Here is a 12,472-nt window from a genome sequence, read left to right on the forward strand (position 1 = left end):
CTCTTGTCAGAAGGGATTCGGTGTTTGAAATATGTCTAGCAAAACTGCAGATTTCAGTTCCATGATTAATGAACTAAATTACATTTTATTTCTTAAATGTGCTGTGGATTCACCCTGTGGTCTCCCGATGCGGAGGCCTGGAGCTGCTGAACAGCACATCTGGTTGCAGGCCAGCAGCTCTCCGGGTGGCTCTCTCTTTCCTTCCTTAGGAAGACGCAACGTGCAGAACTGCAGGAACGTTTATTGGGCAAGTGTGGTTTTAATATGGTGGTTACTCTCTGTCTCCCTTCTCATGAGGAGATACATTAATTTTTAACATAGAGAAGATGCATCTCACAAATTTTGTTCCAACATGATTTTATATCACCTGTTGATACTTTCCCTAAATAAAATATTGGTGTTCATCTGGCAAATATTCTAATGTCAACTTACCTAAAAATGATTTTTTGATAAACTTCATAATAATAATTTATATCTTAGGCACACTTTTCCAGAGGCTGACACAGGAAGACTTCAAGTTCAAAGCCAGACTGAGTACCTTAGTGAGACCCTGTCTCAAAATAAAAAAAATAAAAATAAAAAGGGATAGGAATGTAGCTCAGTGGTAGAGCACTCCTGGGTTCAAATCCCCAGTACCTCAACAAATTATATCTTCCTTATAATCATCACTTTAATAAAGATTCATGTCTGGATAAAACACACAACCCTTATTTTTGTAAGTGCTTCTTCCTCTGTGGAAACACACGACCATGTCCTGGAACATGCCACTATCCCAGCTGATCATCATAATCACCATTCTATAAGGCATAGAGAAATGAATGCCATTTTCTCCTTTAAAAAAAAATGTGTTTTAAGATATTTAACAAAGGAAAATTCAAGATCCAGGGTCAATAATAATAAAAAAATGTTCAGTCCCTTATGATATGTTCTCCCCGACTTTGTGGTCATTTTGAGAGCTCTTCCTTACCAAGCCATTTAAACACTCAGTTTTGTGAATTGAGGCCCTATACGTGGGGTCCAGCACGCCCTTTAGGTATCACGCAGGCTTTTCCGATTTCAAAAGGAGACATGTGCTCATGTCTAGGAAAGCTCCCAGCTAGAACAAGTGGAAAAGAAAAAGAAACTGCTTCTCTGAAGGACGTCACAGCTGGAAGAGCGTTCCCCCTGAACCTGGGAGGGACGGAGCCGGCCATGATGCCACAGCCCCGTCACCCTGGGAAACCTGTTTACCCTTGCACGCTTGTTTGTTTAATTTTCCTGATGAGAACAAGTGAGTTATGTTTATGTCTTTTCTTAATTTGGGGAAAAAAACAATCTGAAAAATGGCATTAATTTCTGATTAAAAACAATCAGTCATCATGAATACTAGTACAATATAATTCAAAATTGCGTACAAAATTAAAAAGAAAATATTTTCACATGAAAATGGCAACTGTACCTACTTTCAGGTAGGAAATACAGATGGCCTTTCTTTCTCATTTGAATTTTTGATGTAAAATAGTATCTTTTTCTAAAAATAAGCATATGTCACACTTTGGTATTACTCTGTAATTAAAAAGTGACTCTCAGCTAGACAGCAGAGATGGCAGAGCCACAGCACACAAGGCCGTCACCTGTGAACTTACTTGCTGTGGTGCATAGTGTGGAAGAGACCCTCCCCCACACGTTTCTAGTCTGAAGAAAATTCTTATGGCAAGTTAACCATCATAAAATATTTAGACAATAATCACGCAACTCCTGTGGAGGCTCTGATCATTTCCAGAGTACACACTGAGGAAAGGGATTCGCAGAGTCTGGAACCAGGGAGTGAGAGGAGGCCTCCCCTCCCAAGAACGGGGCAGGTTTGCAGAAAGAGGCAGGAGCCAGGACACTTCAGGTAAGAAGTCAGAGAAGCAGAACCCAGGCAGAGCACAGGGGACACACACAGGGCTGGCACACGAGGGGGCAGTAGGAAGAGATGCCCATCTGCCCTGTGTCTGTGAATGGGCAAGACGCTGGAACGGGAAAGAAGGGTAGACTGTGAACAATTCAGCCTTGATGTAGAAAAGAGGGGAAAGATACTGCACTCTAAAGGGCAGGACAATGATTTTTTTATCAACGTGTTTGTAGAAGAAACTAAGTTATTATTCAATCATCCAATAAATAAGCTTGGAGGATCCATTTACCCTCTGTTCATCCTCTCCACCCAGAAGACAAGCAGGGAGGATGCACATTTAGGAAGGCAGTACATCGAGCAGGGGAGAGGCACTAGAGATATTAAAAGTAGATGATTCGAGTAATTTTAGGAGGTAAATTTGCTGAGAACTGGCGATGGCTTGGACAGAAGCGTAAAGGAAGGAGAGTCAAGGAGGGGTCTGAGTCTGAAATGTTCGAGTTTTGTACTGATGTGGTGCCATATAGGAAAACAGTGAAGTCTGGAAGAAGGTCAGATTGGGGAAAAGAAGTCCATGTTTTGTTGTTCCTGAGGCTGAAGTGCTTTTATGACATTCAAATGAGGATGTCACATAGGGGTTGCATATATGGATCTGCACCCTCCAATGCGGAGGTGTTAAAGGTATGAACTGGAGTCTCGTCTCGTGGTTACTGAAATGATGGGCCAGAGTACCAGGCAAAGAGCATGAGATGGGAAGGAGAGGGTAAAGTGCCTAGGACTTTGGCTAAATAGAAAGCATGTAACAGAACACGAGGCGCTCATTCTATTATTTAGTAAGCATTAACTGACACAGGCAACATTTTGACAGCTGTCTCAGAGTTATACAGTTCCTGTAATCTAGACCAGTATCTAGGGAAGCAGCACTGGAGAAAATTGAAAGGAAAGTCGAAATGTACATGATTATTTAACATCACCTCCCAGTCTGGATTGATATTAACATATGCAGATGCCTAACACTTTAAAATGTTAAATCCCCTGTATTTATGGGTTACCTGGAAAAGGAACAACAGAATGATAACCAATCTCTCAAATCACAAGAAGTCGCAAGCTGGGCTATTATAAAATGAATTAGCAAGGAGGAAAATTGCATGTAGGTATCCGATGCATTACATATAAATGAGCTTGATAGCCCTCTCTTTTTCTGAGGACTCCAGAAAACAGTATTTAGTGGGGCTCTCTGGCCTTGATGTCCCAATTTTCTCTGCAGCACGCAGATCTTCCACATGATGGTTGGGGTTGAGGAATTACAAAGAAGAAAACGGCCAGTAGTCAAGGACAGGGGGCTGAAATGTCGACTGCCTCCCCAACCCACCAGGCCCAAGCCAACTCTACCAGGCCCTGCCCGGACCAACACTGAATTTGTGTGAAGAAGACATGGGAACTTGAGGAAATGTGGCTCTCTGCATGTGCTTCAAGTGCTGGCTAGGGCTCACACTTTGCCCATGGTCAGACTGACTGAGTACAGCACATCCAGCTCAGATTTTGATTGAGTTGGGCCTCTTTGCTTTAAAGTTATGGATCTGAGTCCTCTTTGAATGATGTGGCCTCCTTCTATGTATTTGGGAGAGCACGCATCTGTTTTCATGCTTATTCATAACTACACCACCTTCCAGCACTGTGAGGTCCTTTAAACTATAATGACATGACTGATGATGAGAAATTAAGTGAATGGGGTGAATATTCTTACTCTCAGACAAACGTTTGTGGGAAAGCAATTTCCCTCACAGTTCTGGCCCATGCTCCTGCTTCTAGGGTATAGCCCAGCTCAGATTATCCTGGAAGGTATGTATTAACCACCATTTATGCTAAGAAGACAATATCTTCATTCAGTGGATTTGTTTCCTCCAGGGTTGCCTCATCTTGTTGACCCCCAATGTCAGTAAGAAAAAAAACTCACAAAGGAGGTTAAGAATTTTTCTTCATTTGTCCTGTAAGTCCCTTGAAACTCTTGCCCAGAAAGGAGAGATCACTGGAGGGCAGGAATCAGATTTGAAAATGGCTTGGGTGCTTAAGTTTCAGGTTCACACAAGAATCGGGGGCAATTACTATTCTTGGGGGGAAGGAAGGTTACCCTAACACCATGGCCTAAAACCAGGCTCCGAATGGCTCAGGGTCTCTGCAGCAGTTTGGCAGCCCGGTCTCCATCTGTCAGTCTGTCCCTTTTCCTTAAACATTTGCCCCTCTTTCCTTAAACAAGTTCAAATACACAAACCCCTCTATGGGGTCAAACCCTCTCTTTCCCCATGGAACCTGGGCACCCATTCTAGTATCTACTGACTCCAGAAGGTCGGTAGTCTGTTCTACCTCCTGCTGCCCGTCTGCTCAGGATGGAATCTTGATCACCCTCATTTCAAAGGAGGTGAGGACGGCAGCGGCCTACCAGCTCTCTCCATGTTTCTGTCAACATGTGTGTAACATAGATTCAGATAGTCCCCGAAGAGTTTCCACACTATTTCTATTTCTCGTGTTTTGCTGCTTAATGTAAAGGAGTCTTTCAGCCTGTCTCTCCTGCCTGGGTCCAGGGGTTTTTAAGAGTAGGCAACATCCCAACCTCAGCCTGGGGGGTTACGCCCCCTATCGACGGGAGATGGCAAGAAGAAACACATCTGGCTAGGCTGGTGGTTCCCCACACAAAGTCCCCTCAATTTGCAGGAAAAGGGCAGAGGTTGGGTGGGAGGGTTTGCATCTTTTCCTGGACATGGACCGGGACCATTAAAACCAAAAAATATACTTTGGGTTATGTTTTAAAAGTTAAAATTCTTCATTGAATTAATTCCTTATGTGTTTATTTCACATACACTCACTCCCCCCAACAAGGGAGCCCCCCCAAAAACATTGCTCTTCAGTCCCCATGGCAAGCTTCATTCCTGCATCTGAGTGTGGGTGTTATTTCTCTCTTTGCCAGAAAGCAACCTAGATCTTTTTAACAATTTGGATAGTGGGGATTCAAATGAACATACATATTCCAAATTTATTCTTCATTTGACGCTGAGCTTGGTGGAATTGGTAACATAAAAATAAGAAAGCCCCAAAGTTCTCAGGAATTAGAGCTTCCTCATTCCGCAGTGCTGCAAAAGGGCTGGAGCATCCAGTACCGGAAGAACATTCTACTTCTGTCTATGAGGACCACGGGACTACAGACTCCTTAAGACTCTGACTGTCCTGACTCTTCTGAGAAGTCACTTGTGCATGGAATTGATTTGTTTTGAGATATTCTTTCTTTCATAAAACTTTCTTAACCATTTATACCTCTATTTCTCACCCCCCCCCCCCCGTGCTTAAGTGGCTATCAGCCCCGAAACTGGCTTCTCAGATGTTTTTTCATTAGGAAATATCATTAAGTTCCAGAGCCAGTGAACTATAGTAATCTTTAAAGTCTTAAGCCCAAAATCAATAAGCCATAATTATTTGTGTGACTACATCCTCCAGTTTGATGCACTAAATACAATTACTGCTAAGAAACTGCTAATAATCAGACCACAGTGGAAATGTCTTTCCAAGAACTTCCACAGCTACAAAACAAACCTGCCGGCTGATAAACACCAAAGACCCATTCTTAGTCTTGTAGGCAGTGAATGCATCTCCATTTTTCCTGGCTTAATAAGAAACGGTGTTTAGGGGGAAAAAGGCTGTGGCAGTTTGTTGATGTTTTATATTGTTGGAGAGTGTTGGTTTTTAATGGAGCATTGTTAGCCTGAATACCAAGATATTTGATTTTTCAAGAGTTCAAGTTCTCCTGGATACATAACAATGCTATTGATATATACGTCCTCATTATCTTGTTTAAAAGGAGCTAAAGAGCACCAAACTGTGGAAATCACTCTTGGGCTTCATCAAAGTAAAATACAGAATTGAACAAAGAGCGCGAGCCCATTCCAATTGTCATGCTGTGCACCCATAAGTAGCTTTGCAAATATTTAGACACAAAATGGCAATAGGGAGTTTGCCCCTTATCCAAACCTTTTTTTTTTTTTTTTTTTTTTTAATGTCTGTCTCAAGCTTTCAGGAATACTCTAAGAGTCCTGAAATTAAACTAACAAAGACTTGGATAGAGGATGCTGAGCCCTGGCAGTGGTGTTACTTTGAAGGAGAATGCTCTTCTGCCACCACCACCCGCTGCAAACAACAACAACAACAACAACAACAACAAAAAACCCTTCTACCCTTGCAAAAAATTAATAAGCACAAGAGCACAAGCAAGCCTTATGTCCTTCTTTGTAAATACTCCCCTATTTTCAAAAAGTCCGTCCTCAAAATGCTTCTGATGACTCCATCTCTTCTAAGGGGTTAAAAGAAAGTGCATATTCCAAACGCGGTAGAAAGTGGGCACCTCCAGGGGCTGGAGACATATGGGGGGGGCGGGGGTCGAACCCGCGCACCGCATCCTGCCATAAGACTTTTGCAACAACCGGGTTCGCTCTCCCCCGGGCTAGGGATCCGCTTTGGTGAGGCCCAGCTAACAGAGCTAGCAGGTAAACAGGGTAAAGAAGGTTGTAAAAAATAAATATACTTTTTAAAATGAAAAATCAAAATGATCTAGAGATACTCGCGGTTGAAAATCTACAGCTGTCATTTAGTGCCAAAGGTGACTGCTGTCCCGGAGCAGCGGTCAAAACTAGCGGTCTGGGTCGGTGAAATAGAAATGCACTGCTGCTTCCGATAAAAAGGTCCATTTTGCAGAGGGCATGAGGGGGGTGACATCGTGTTGGTTTAGAGATGATTTACGCACTCGTGTTGTAAAATCTAAGATGACGCCCCTGGGAAGAGGAAGGAAGGAGAGCGGACTGGTCGGTGTGACACATCGCTACCTGCCGGAGGCCGCACACTCGGATGGAGTGCACCAGTATAAGGTCGGGAAACAAACCGCAAGATCGAGGGGCATCCGAGGCACGGAGAAAGGCTCCGAGCCGCGGAAAGGGTTTCACCAGCGAAATCCACGGCGGGACGGTGACCCAGGTCTGCAGAGCTGGAGATCTGCAGCCCCGGGGGCTTTGGCAGCCGGGCGCCTTGGACTTTACTGGCCCATTTCCCTGACACTTCAAACTCCAAGTTGCCCGAAAGCGGGCGAGAGTCACTAACTATCCATTCATCCAACAGTTTAAGAGGAGGACACTCAGCCCCCTGCCCCTGGCTGCAAAATCAACATTCACCACCGGCCTTCGCACTCGGCTCAGGGGGCTCAGTGACCGCCGTTGATGCTGGGTTTCACCTTCCTCCCCTCTAAAAAGAAAAATTTCCTGGCTACCCTAAAGACGATCTATTTAATTGGCTCCCCTCTTGAATTAATTGAGAGCAGAATTCAAATTCAGAGCATCAGCACCGGAGGTCCCAGGGTGGTGCCGCGTAAGACATTTCTGGCGCCATAACTACTGCGAATGCTGAGGCACAGGGGAACTGATATTATTTTGATACGAATTCAACCGGGGAGCGCCCCCCAGAAAATGTTCCCTCTCTCCTGGGCGTTCTTCGGGCGAGGAGGAGTTGGGGAAGCTGGGCCCGCTGGAGTGCGGCTGGTGGATTGCGAGGGTAGGCCTTCGCGCCGCGTTTGCACCTCTCCCTTTGTGACAAATCGATTTCCCGCGCCACAACTATGGTACATTTGCATCCCGCCAGGCCCGGGGCCCAGCTGCGCCCGGTACACACTTAGCGGCGGCTTGTGAGTGTGTGCGTGTGCGCGCGCGCGTGTCTAATTGACTTTCCGTCTACCTTTTTATGACTACATGTGTTTCCAACAAAAGGTCCTATTAGGACAATCTGGTTTCACTAATTTAGGGGTTGGGAACGTGGAAGGCAGGCGCTTTTTTTTTTTTTTTTTAACAGTTTGCAGAAGTTGAGATTAAGAAATAAAAGCGAGATGAACTGTCCTTCTAGGGGTAGGTCTGCGTCTTTTTATGACCGGTTCCTCTTTCCTCTCCCTGGTATCCCTGTTCTGCCATCACCCCCATTCACACACCGAACTCCCACCTTCACCACTGGATTCCCAGCGGTGTTAAAGAGCCCAGAAGTATGAGAAGTATACTGGGTCAGGAGAATCAGTTAAAAGGGAAAATAAATCCTTCTATTGAAAGAAAAATAGAATGAATCTCAACATCAGGGGTGGAGCTGGGATGCTGATGGGGAGTGGGGTAGTTCAGGAGGAAGCACTCACTTTGGGCCCAGCTCAGTTCCTCTTCGCTACACTGGGACCACATTGTAATTTAAATTTTTGCAAAATTTAAGAAGTTAATATTGAAAGAGTAAGTTGAGGGCTGTTTGCTAATTTCCTCCAAACAGAAAATTTAGAAAGGACAGGGATAAGAACTGTTTCTGTAAGCTGGGAAAGTCAAAGTTATCTTTTCATTGTTCTCCATCTCTCCAATGGAAATTATCTTTTTCCACTCTGGAGGAGTCTCTCAGCTGGCTGTAAGAAACACTGGGCTCCTGATGCAATTTTTCAATCCCTCTGACTCCCAGTGTGCCTTGAAGCCAGGACTTCTGCTCTAGCATTCTTCTGCCCAGAGACTCCCCTCTCCTCTGTTTCACAGACCCAGCCTCCGGTCCACTGCAGGCTGGAGGACCAGTTCAACCCCACAGGTCTTGATTTCCAAGCAGCTTACAACTTCCTCTGCAACTCCTGGTGGGAGCCCAAGAACTAAGGGACAGTAACTCCACCATCATCCTTAGACTCTCCCATTCTCATTCCCAAGGAGAGGAAGGAGGTGAGGAAAAGCAAAAAAACTATTTGTTAGCATAGCCCCAAACCCATGTCTCTGGAAATAAGGCCTTCCATATACATATATATTCTCAGCCACTTTCCCAGACCTAGGTGCTGGTTATCTTGTTCCCATCTCCTTGCTCTGCATTCTGTGACTTCCTTCCCAAATTATTGACCATCCTCTGAATATATCCTCTCCCTGGCTGGCCTATGGAGTCTATTCTTTTCGGGGTCCTCTCCCCCAAGACCTCTTCACTCTTCATATGTAGGGGATAGGCTGTAGTATCTCCAGGGTAGATTCCCATAGTTTTGTACCCTTCTCCCAGAACAAATGGTCCCAACTGTGCTCACAACCCTAAAATGTCCCAGCAGATGCCACATGTGTGGTGTGGCCTTGGTGGCTCCAGGAGCCACTCACCAATCCCAGGCAGCCTCCCAGCCATCTCCTTTGACTTACAAATCATTCCTGGATATTGTAGCCAGCTTTTCCACCTAGCTTCCCTAGGTACCTACTAGAGTACCATAACAAACCCAGAGCTCCCTTCTCTTGGCATCCACTCAAAGAAGCCAAAACACAGGTACCTTCTGCATCCCTGCAGAATCTGATGTTCACTAGTGGCCTTGGCCCTGGGCTTGCAGAGGCCAGGGCCTTGGTCCTGCATTGCCCATCCTCCTGCCTTCTCTTGGGGCAAAGCAACAGTGACTTTTCTCTCCTGCTCCACCCTGGTCTACGCAGCAGTTTCTTTGCAGTCCTGTTTACTGTTGGGGGTCCAGCCTTCAGACCTCTGACAGTGTAAATGTTGTAATTAATAATTAGCCATTGCAGAGAGTAAGAATATTAGAATAAAAGCTGTGAGAGTCCAACTACTATTCTTCTAGTATTTACATGTTTTTTACATTTTCCCTGGTAAAATGTTTTAAAATAATCATAGTACTTCACAGTGCATTTTGTTACAGCTAAAAGAGCCTAGCAAACACATTGGTCCTGCTGCTGGCACTGCAAGCAGGGACAGAAAATCCAAAGCTGCAAACCCCCCATCTCCCACCCCATTCCCTCTCAAATAAATAAATAAATAAATAACCTGTGGCAGCTCCTAGCCCTTACTCTGGATATTGACTCTTCATTCCTCAAAGTTGGCTGCCTTTCTTTAATTAAGGGCCGGGCAAATCTCCTTTGCCAGTCAGTCCCTGAGGCTCTCTGCATAAAGTAAGTGGGCATTGGGTAGATTGGTCCCAGGTCACTCCTGGTTAAAATCACCAAGGGGCTTCCAGACCTAAGCTATAAAAGCAGGGTAAGAGTGGTACCCTGGCCCCAGAGAAGGCCCCCTTGGTACCTACTTCCACTGAGTGTTTCTCAGTCCAGTTTGCTTTATATGTCTATTTTCTGAAAGTCAGAGATGGATAATGTTTGTGAGAATCTTAGAATAGTAGCAGGCATCCACAGGTTCCAAATTTCAAAAAACAGCTATTAGCAAATAATGGTGTGGAAATGAATCATTTCAGAACTTCCAGTCAAGTTCAGACTGGCAAGTTGGAGGAGAGAGGTAGTATCTGAGCATATCTCGGCCTATGTCACCTGGAATGAGCCAAGTGACAGGTCTGTTACAGACTCAAGGAGGATGGAATACACTTGCACTTACAAAGTTAATTGTTAACTTTTGTTAACAATTTGTTAAGAGACAAAGCTAATGCCAGGCGAGCTTTTCATGGTGGTGGGGAGGGGGGCCATATCAGTCGGTGAGGATGGGGACGGGCACTTAAGCGTAGGCTTTTCTGGAGGGTTAGAGGCCAACAGATAGAGCTACTCAAACGTGACACCAGCTTCAGCACTGAAGCCCGCGATTTCCTGGTGTCTCCCTCTTGTGCGGAATCATTCCGGATGGGGATCTCAGATTTACTTCTAAAGCCCATTCCCTTTGCTTCGCTCGACTTTACCCAAATCAACCGGGTTTCCAACTCAGTCTCAAACCCATCTGCAGGTGGAGGCGAAAGAAGGGGACAGAGAGCGGCCTGAGCGACTGAGGGCGGGCGTACTCGCGCTGCCCGCGGCTGGCCAGGCCTTGGGTGCCCGCTCAGGGTGGGCAGCCTGCGCAGCGGCAGTGGGGCTCCTGCGCACCGGGCACTCCAACCTACCCGGGGAAGCCTTCCCGACCCCACTCAGCAGCTTAACCCGCCGCCTTCCTCAGACAGAGCTGGCTCTCCAGGCTGCGCCCCAGCAGGACCCTTCCCGAGCCCAGTCCATTCGCCCCGCTGGCCGGATGTCGTGGCAGCGGCGCTCGCCCGGGACTGAGGGCTTAAGGAAGTCCCTGGCGGTCAGAGTCCCTGCCCCAGACCGCAAGGCCTCAGAGCGTTCCCGGCCACGGAGCCTTTCCCGACTGCCTCGGCTACGCCCTCCGCGGAGCCTCTTTTCCTCGCCCCTTGCGCCCTATATGCTGACCGGCCATTTCTCTGGCGGCTGCCACCACCTCTCCTAGAAAACCCCGACCTCCTTCCCCTGGTCAAGGGCGCGCTCCCGCCTCCCTACCTGGGCCTCCGCCCTCGATCCCCGGCACACACTTCCCTGGGCTCGCGCCCCTCACTCACTGTCCTGCTGCGGGGTGTCGCTGCCACTGGTGAGTCCCGGCGACTCCAGCAGGCTCCTGCCCGCCTCGCCCACGCTTTCGTCCGCCTGGGCTGCGACCATGTCCCCGGCTTCCTCCAGGTCTAGCAGGTGACTGACGGAGAAGTTCTTTTTCGCCTGCAGGGTGTCGAGGTTGCCCGGGCTGTCCAAGCGGCCGCCCAGCGCCGGTTGCCGCTCCAGAACGTGCCCGTAGCTGGAGGTCATGGTCTCCCCCTCCAATCCCACCCACCCCCCTCTTCCCGCTCGAATCAACACCAAACGCTGTGGGCGAGAGGGGGGAGAGGAGCCGAGTGGGGAAGAAAGAGGGGGGAGTGGAGAGAGAGAGAGAGAGAGAGAGAGAGAGAGGGAGAGAGAGAAGGATAGGAAAGCCAAAAGAAAAAAAAGGAAAAGAGGGCGGGGGACCCCTTTCAGCAGAGCAGAGCGTTCTGCACCCGCAGCCTCCTGCAGCCTTAGTTGCTTTCCTGAAGCCAAGTCCGGTGCGATCCAAAGAGATAATCCACACCAAAAAATAAAATTTAAAAAGTTACCCTATGTTTAAGTCAGGAGTAAAAAAAAAAAATCCCTTCCAACTCTCAAAAAGCATCCACACGCACACACTAAAAATAATAATCAGGGGGAGAGAGGAAAGGGGAGGCCAGCAGGGCGGGGGAGTTAGGCAAACAGAAGAAGAGAGAAGAAGGGGTGGGAGAGAAGTATCAAAGTGGGTTTTAAAAAAAAAAGGTTAAAGGAGTTATTCCCCGGCAAGAGTTCAAGCACCAACAGAAGAAGGCTTGTTCCAGCTTTAAAACATCTTCAAGCAAACGTGTTCCCCCCTCTCTGCACTCCTGTGGATTCTCAGGAGTGACTAAAGTTTCAGGAGGAGAGGGTGATGTCTTGCAGATGTATTAGCGAGCAGGATTCTCACTTTTCGTAAGGAGTAAAAAAAAAAAAAAAAAAAAATACAATAAAAAATAGGGCTTCAAGAGTAGGAAGGAGGGTGGCGTGGGTCCCCCCTTTCTCCTCTCTCTCTCTCTCTCTCTCTCTCTCTCTCTCTCTCTCCCCCTCTTCTTGCTGAGCGCCTTTTTCCTTCTCAGTTGGATCAAGAAGCTCTCTGGCACTTCAAAAGGCACAAACTGGCATGCAGAGGAGGCTTTGTAGGGAATACAAGAAAATTGGAGACCCCTGGGAGGGCAGATCTCGACTTAATAGGAGCCTGTAATTACGTGGCAAAGCCTTTGTGTGCGCC

The 12,472-nt window shown here is 46.9% G+C and overlaps 1 protein-coding gene across 2 annotated transcripts in view; it reads right to left on the minus strand.

Moving 5' to 3' along the window:
- Positions 1 to 12,234, minus strand: part of Prrx1 (paired related homeobox 1) — a 68,317-nt gene extending 56,083 nt beyond the window's left edge. The window contains exon 1 of one of the 2 annotated variants that reach the window (XM_076831438.2): positions 11,211 to 12,232. In XM_076831438.2, coding sequence (XP_076687553.1) covers positions 11,211 to 11,451 — 241 coding nt within the window. In that variant the 5' untranslated portion in view covers positions 11,452 to 12,232. Of the gene's footprint in view, positions 1 to 11,210 lie in introns of both variants that reach the window. The other variant, XM_076831439.2, reaches the window with a different exon arrangement.
- Positions 12,235 to 12,472: the final 238 nt, after the last annotated feature.

The sequence above is a fragment of the Callospermophilus lateralis genome, chromosome 13 (assembly GCF_048772815.1).
Source record: "Callospermophilus lateralis isolate mCalLat2 chromosome 13, mCalLat2.hap1, whole genome shotgun sequence".
NCBI lineage: Eukaryota > Metazoa > Chordata > Mammalia > Rodentia > Sciuridae > Callospermophilus > Callospermophilus lateralis.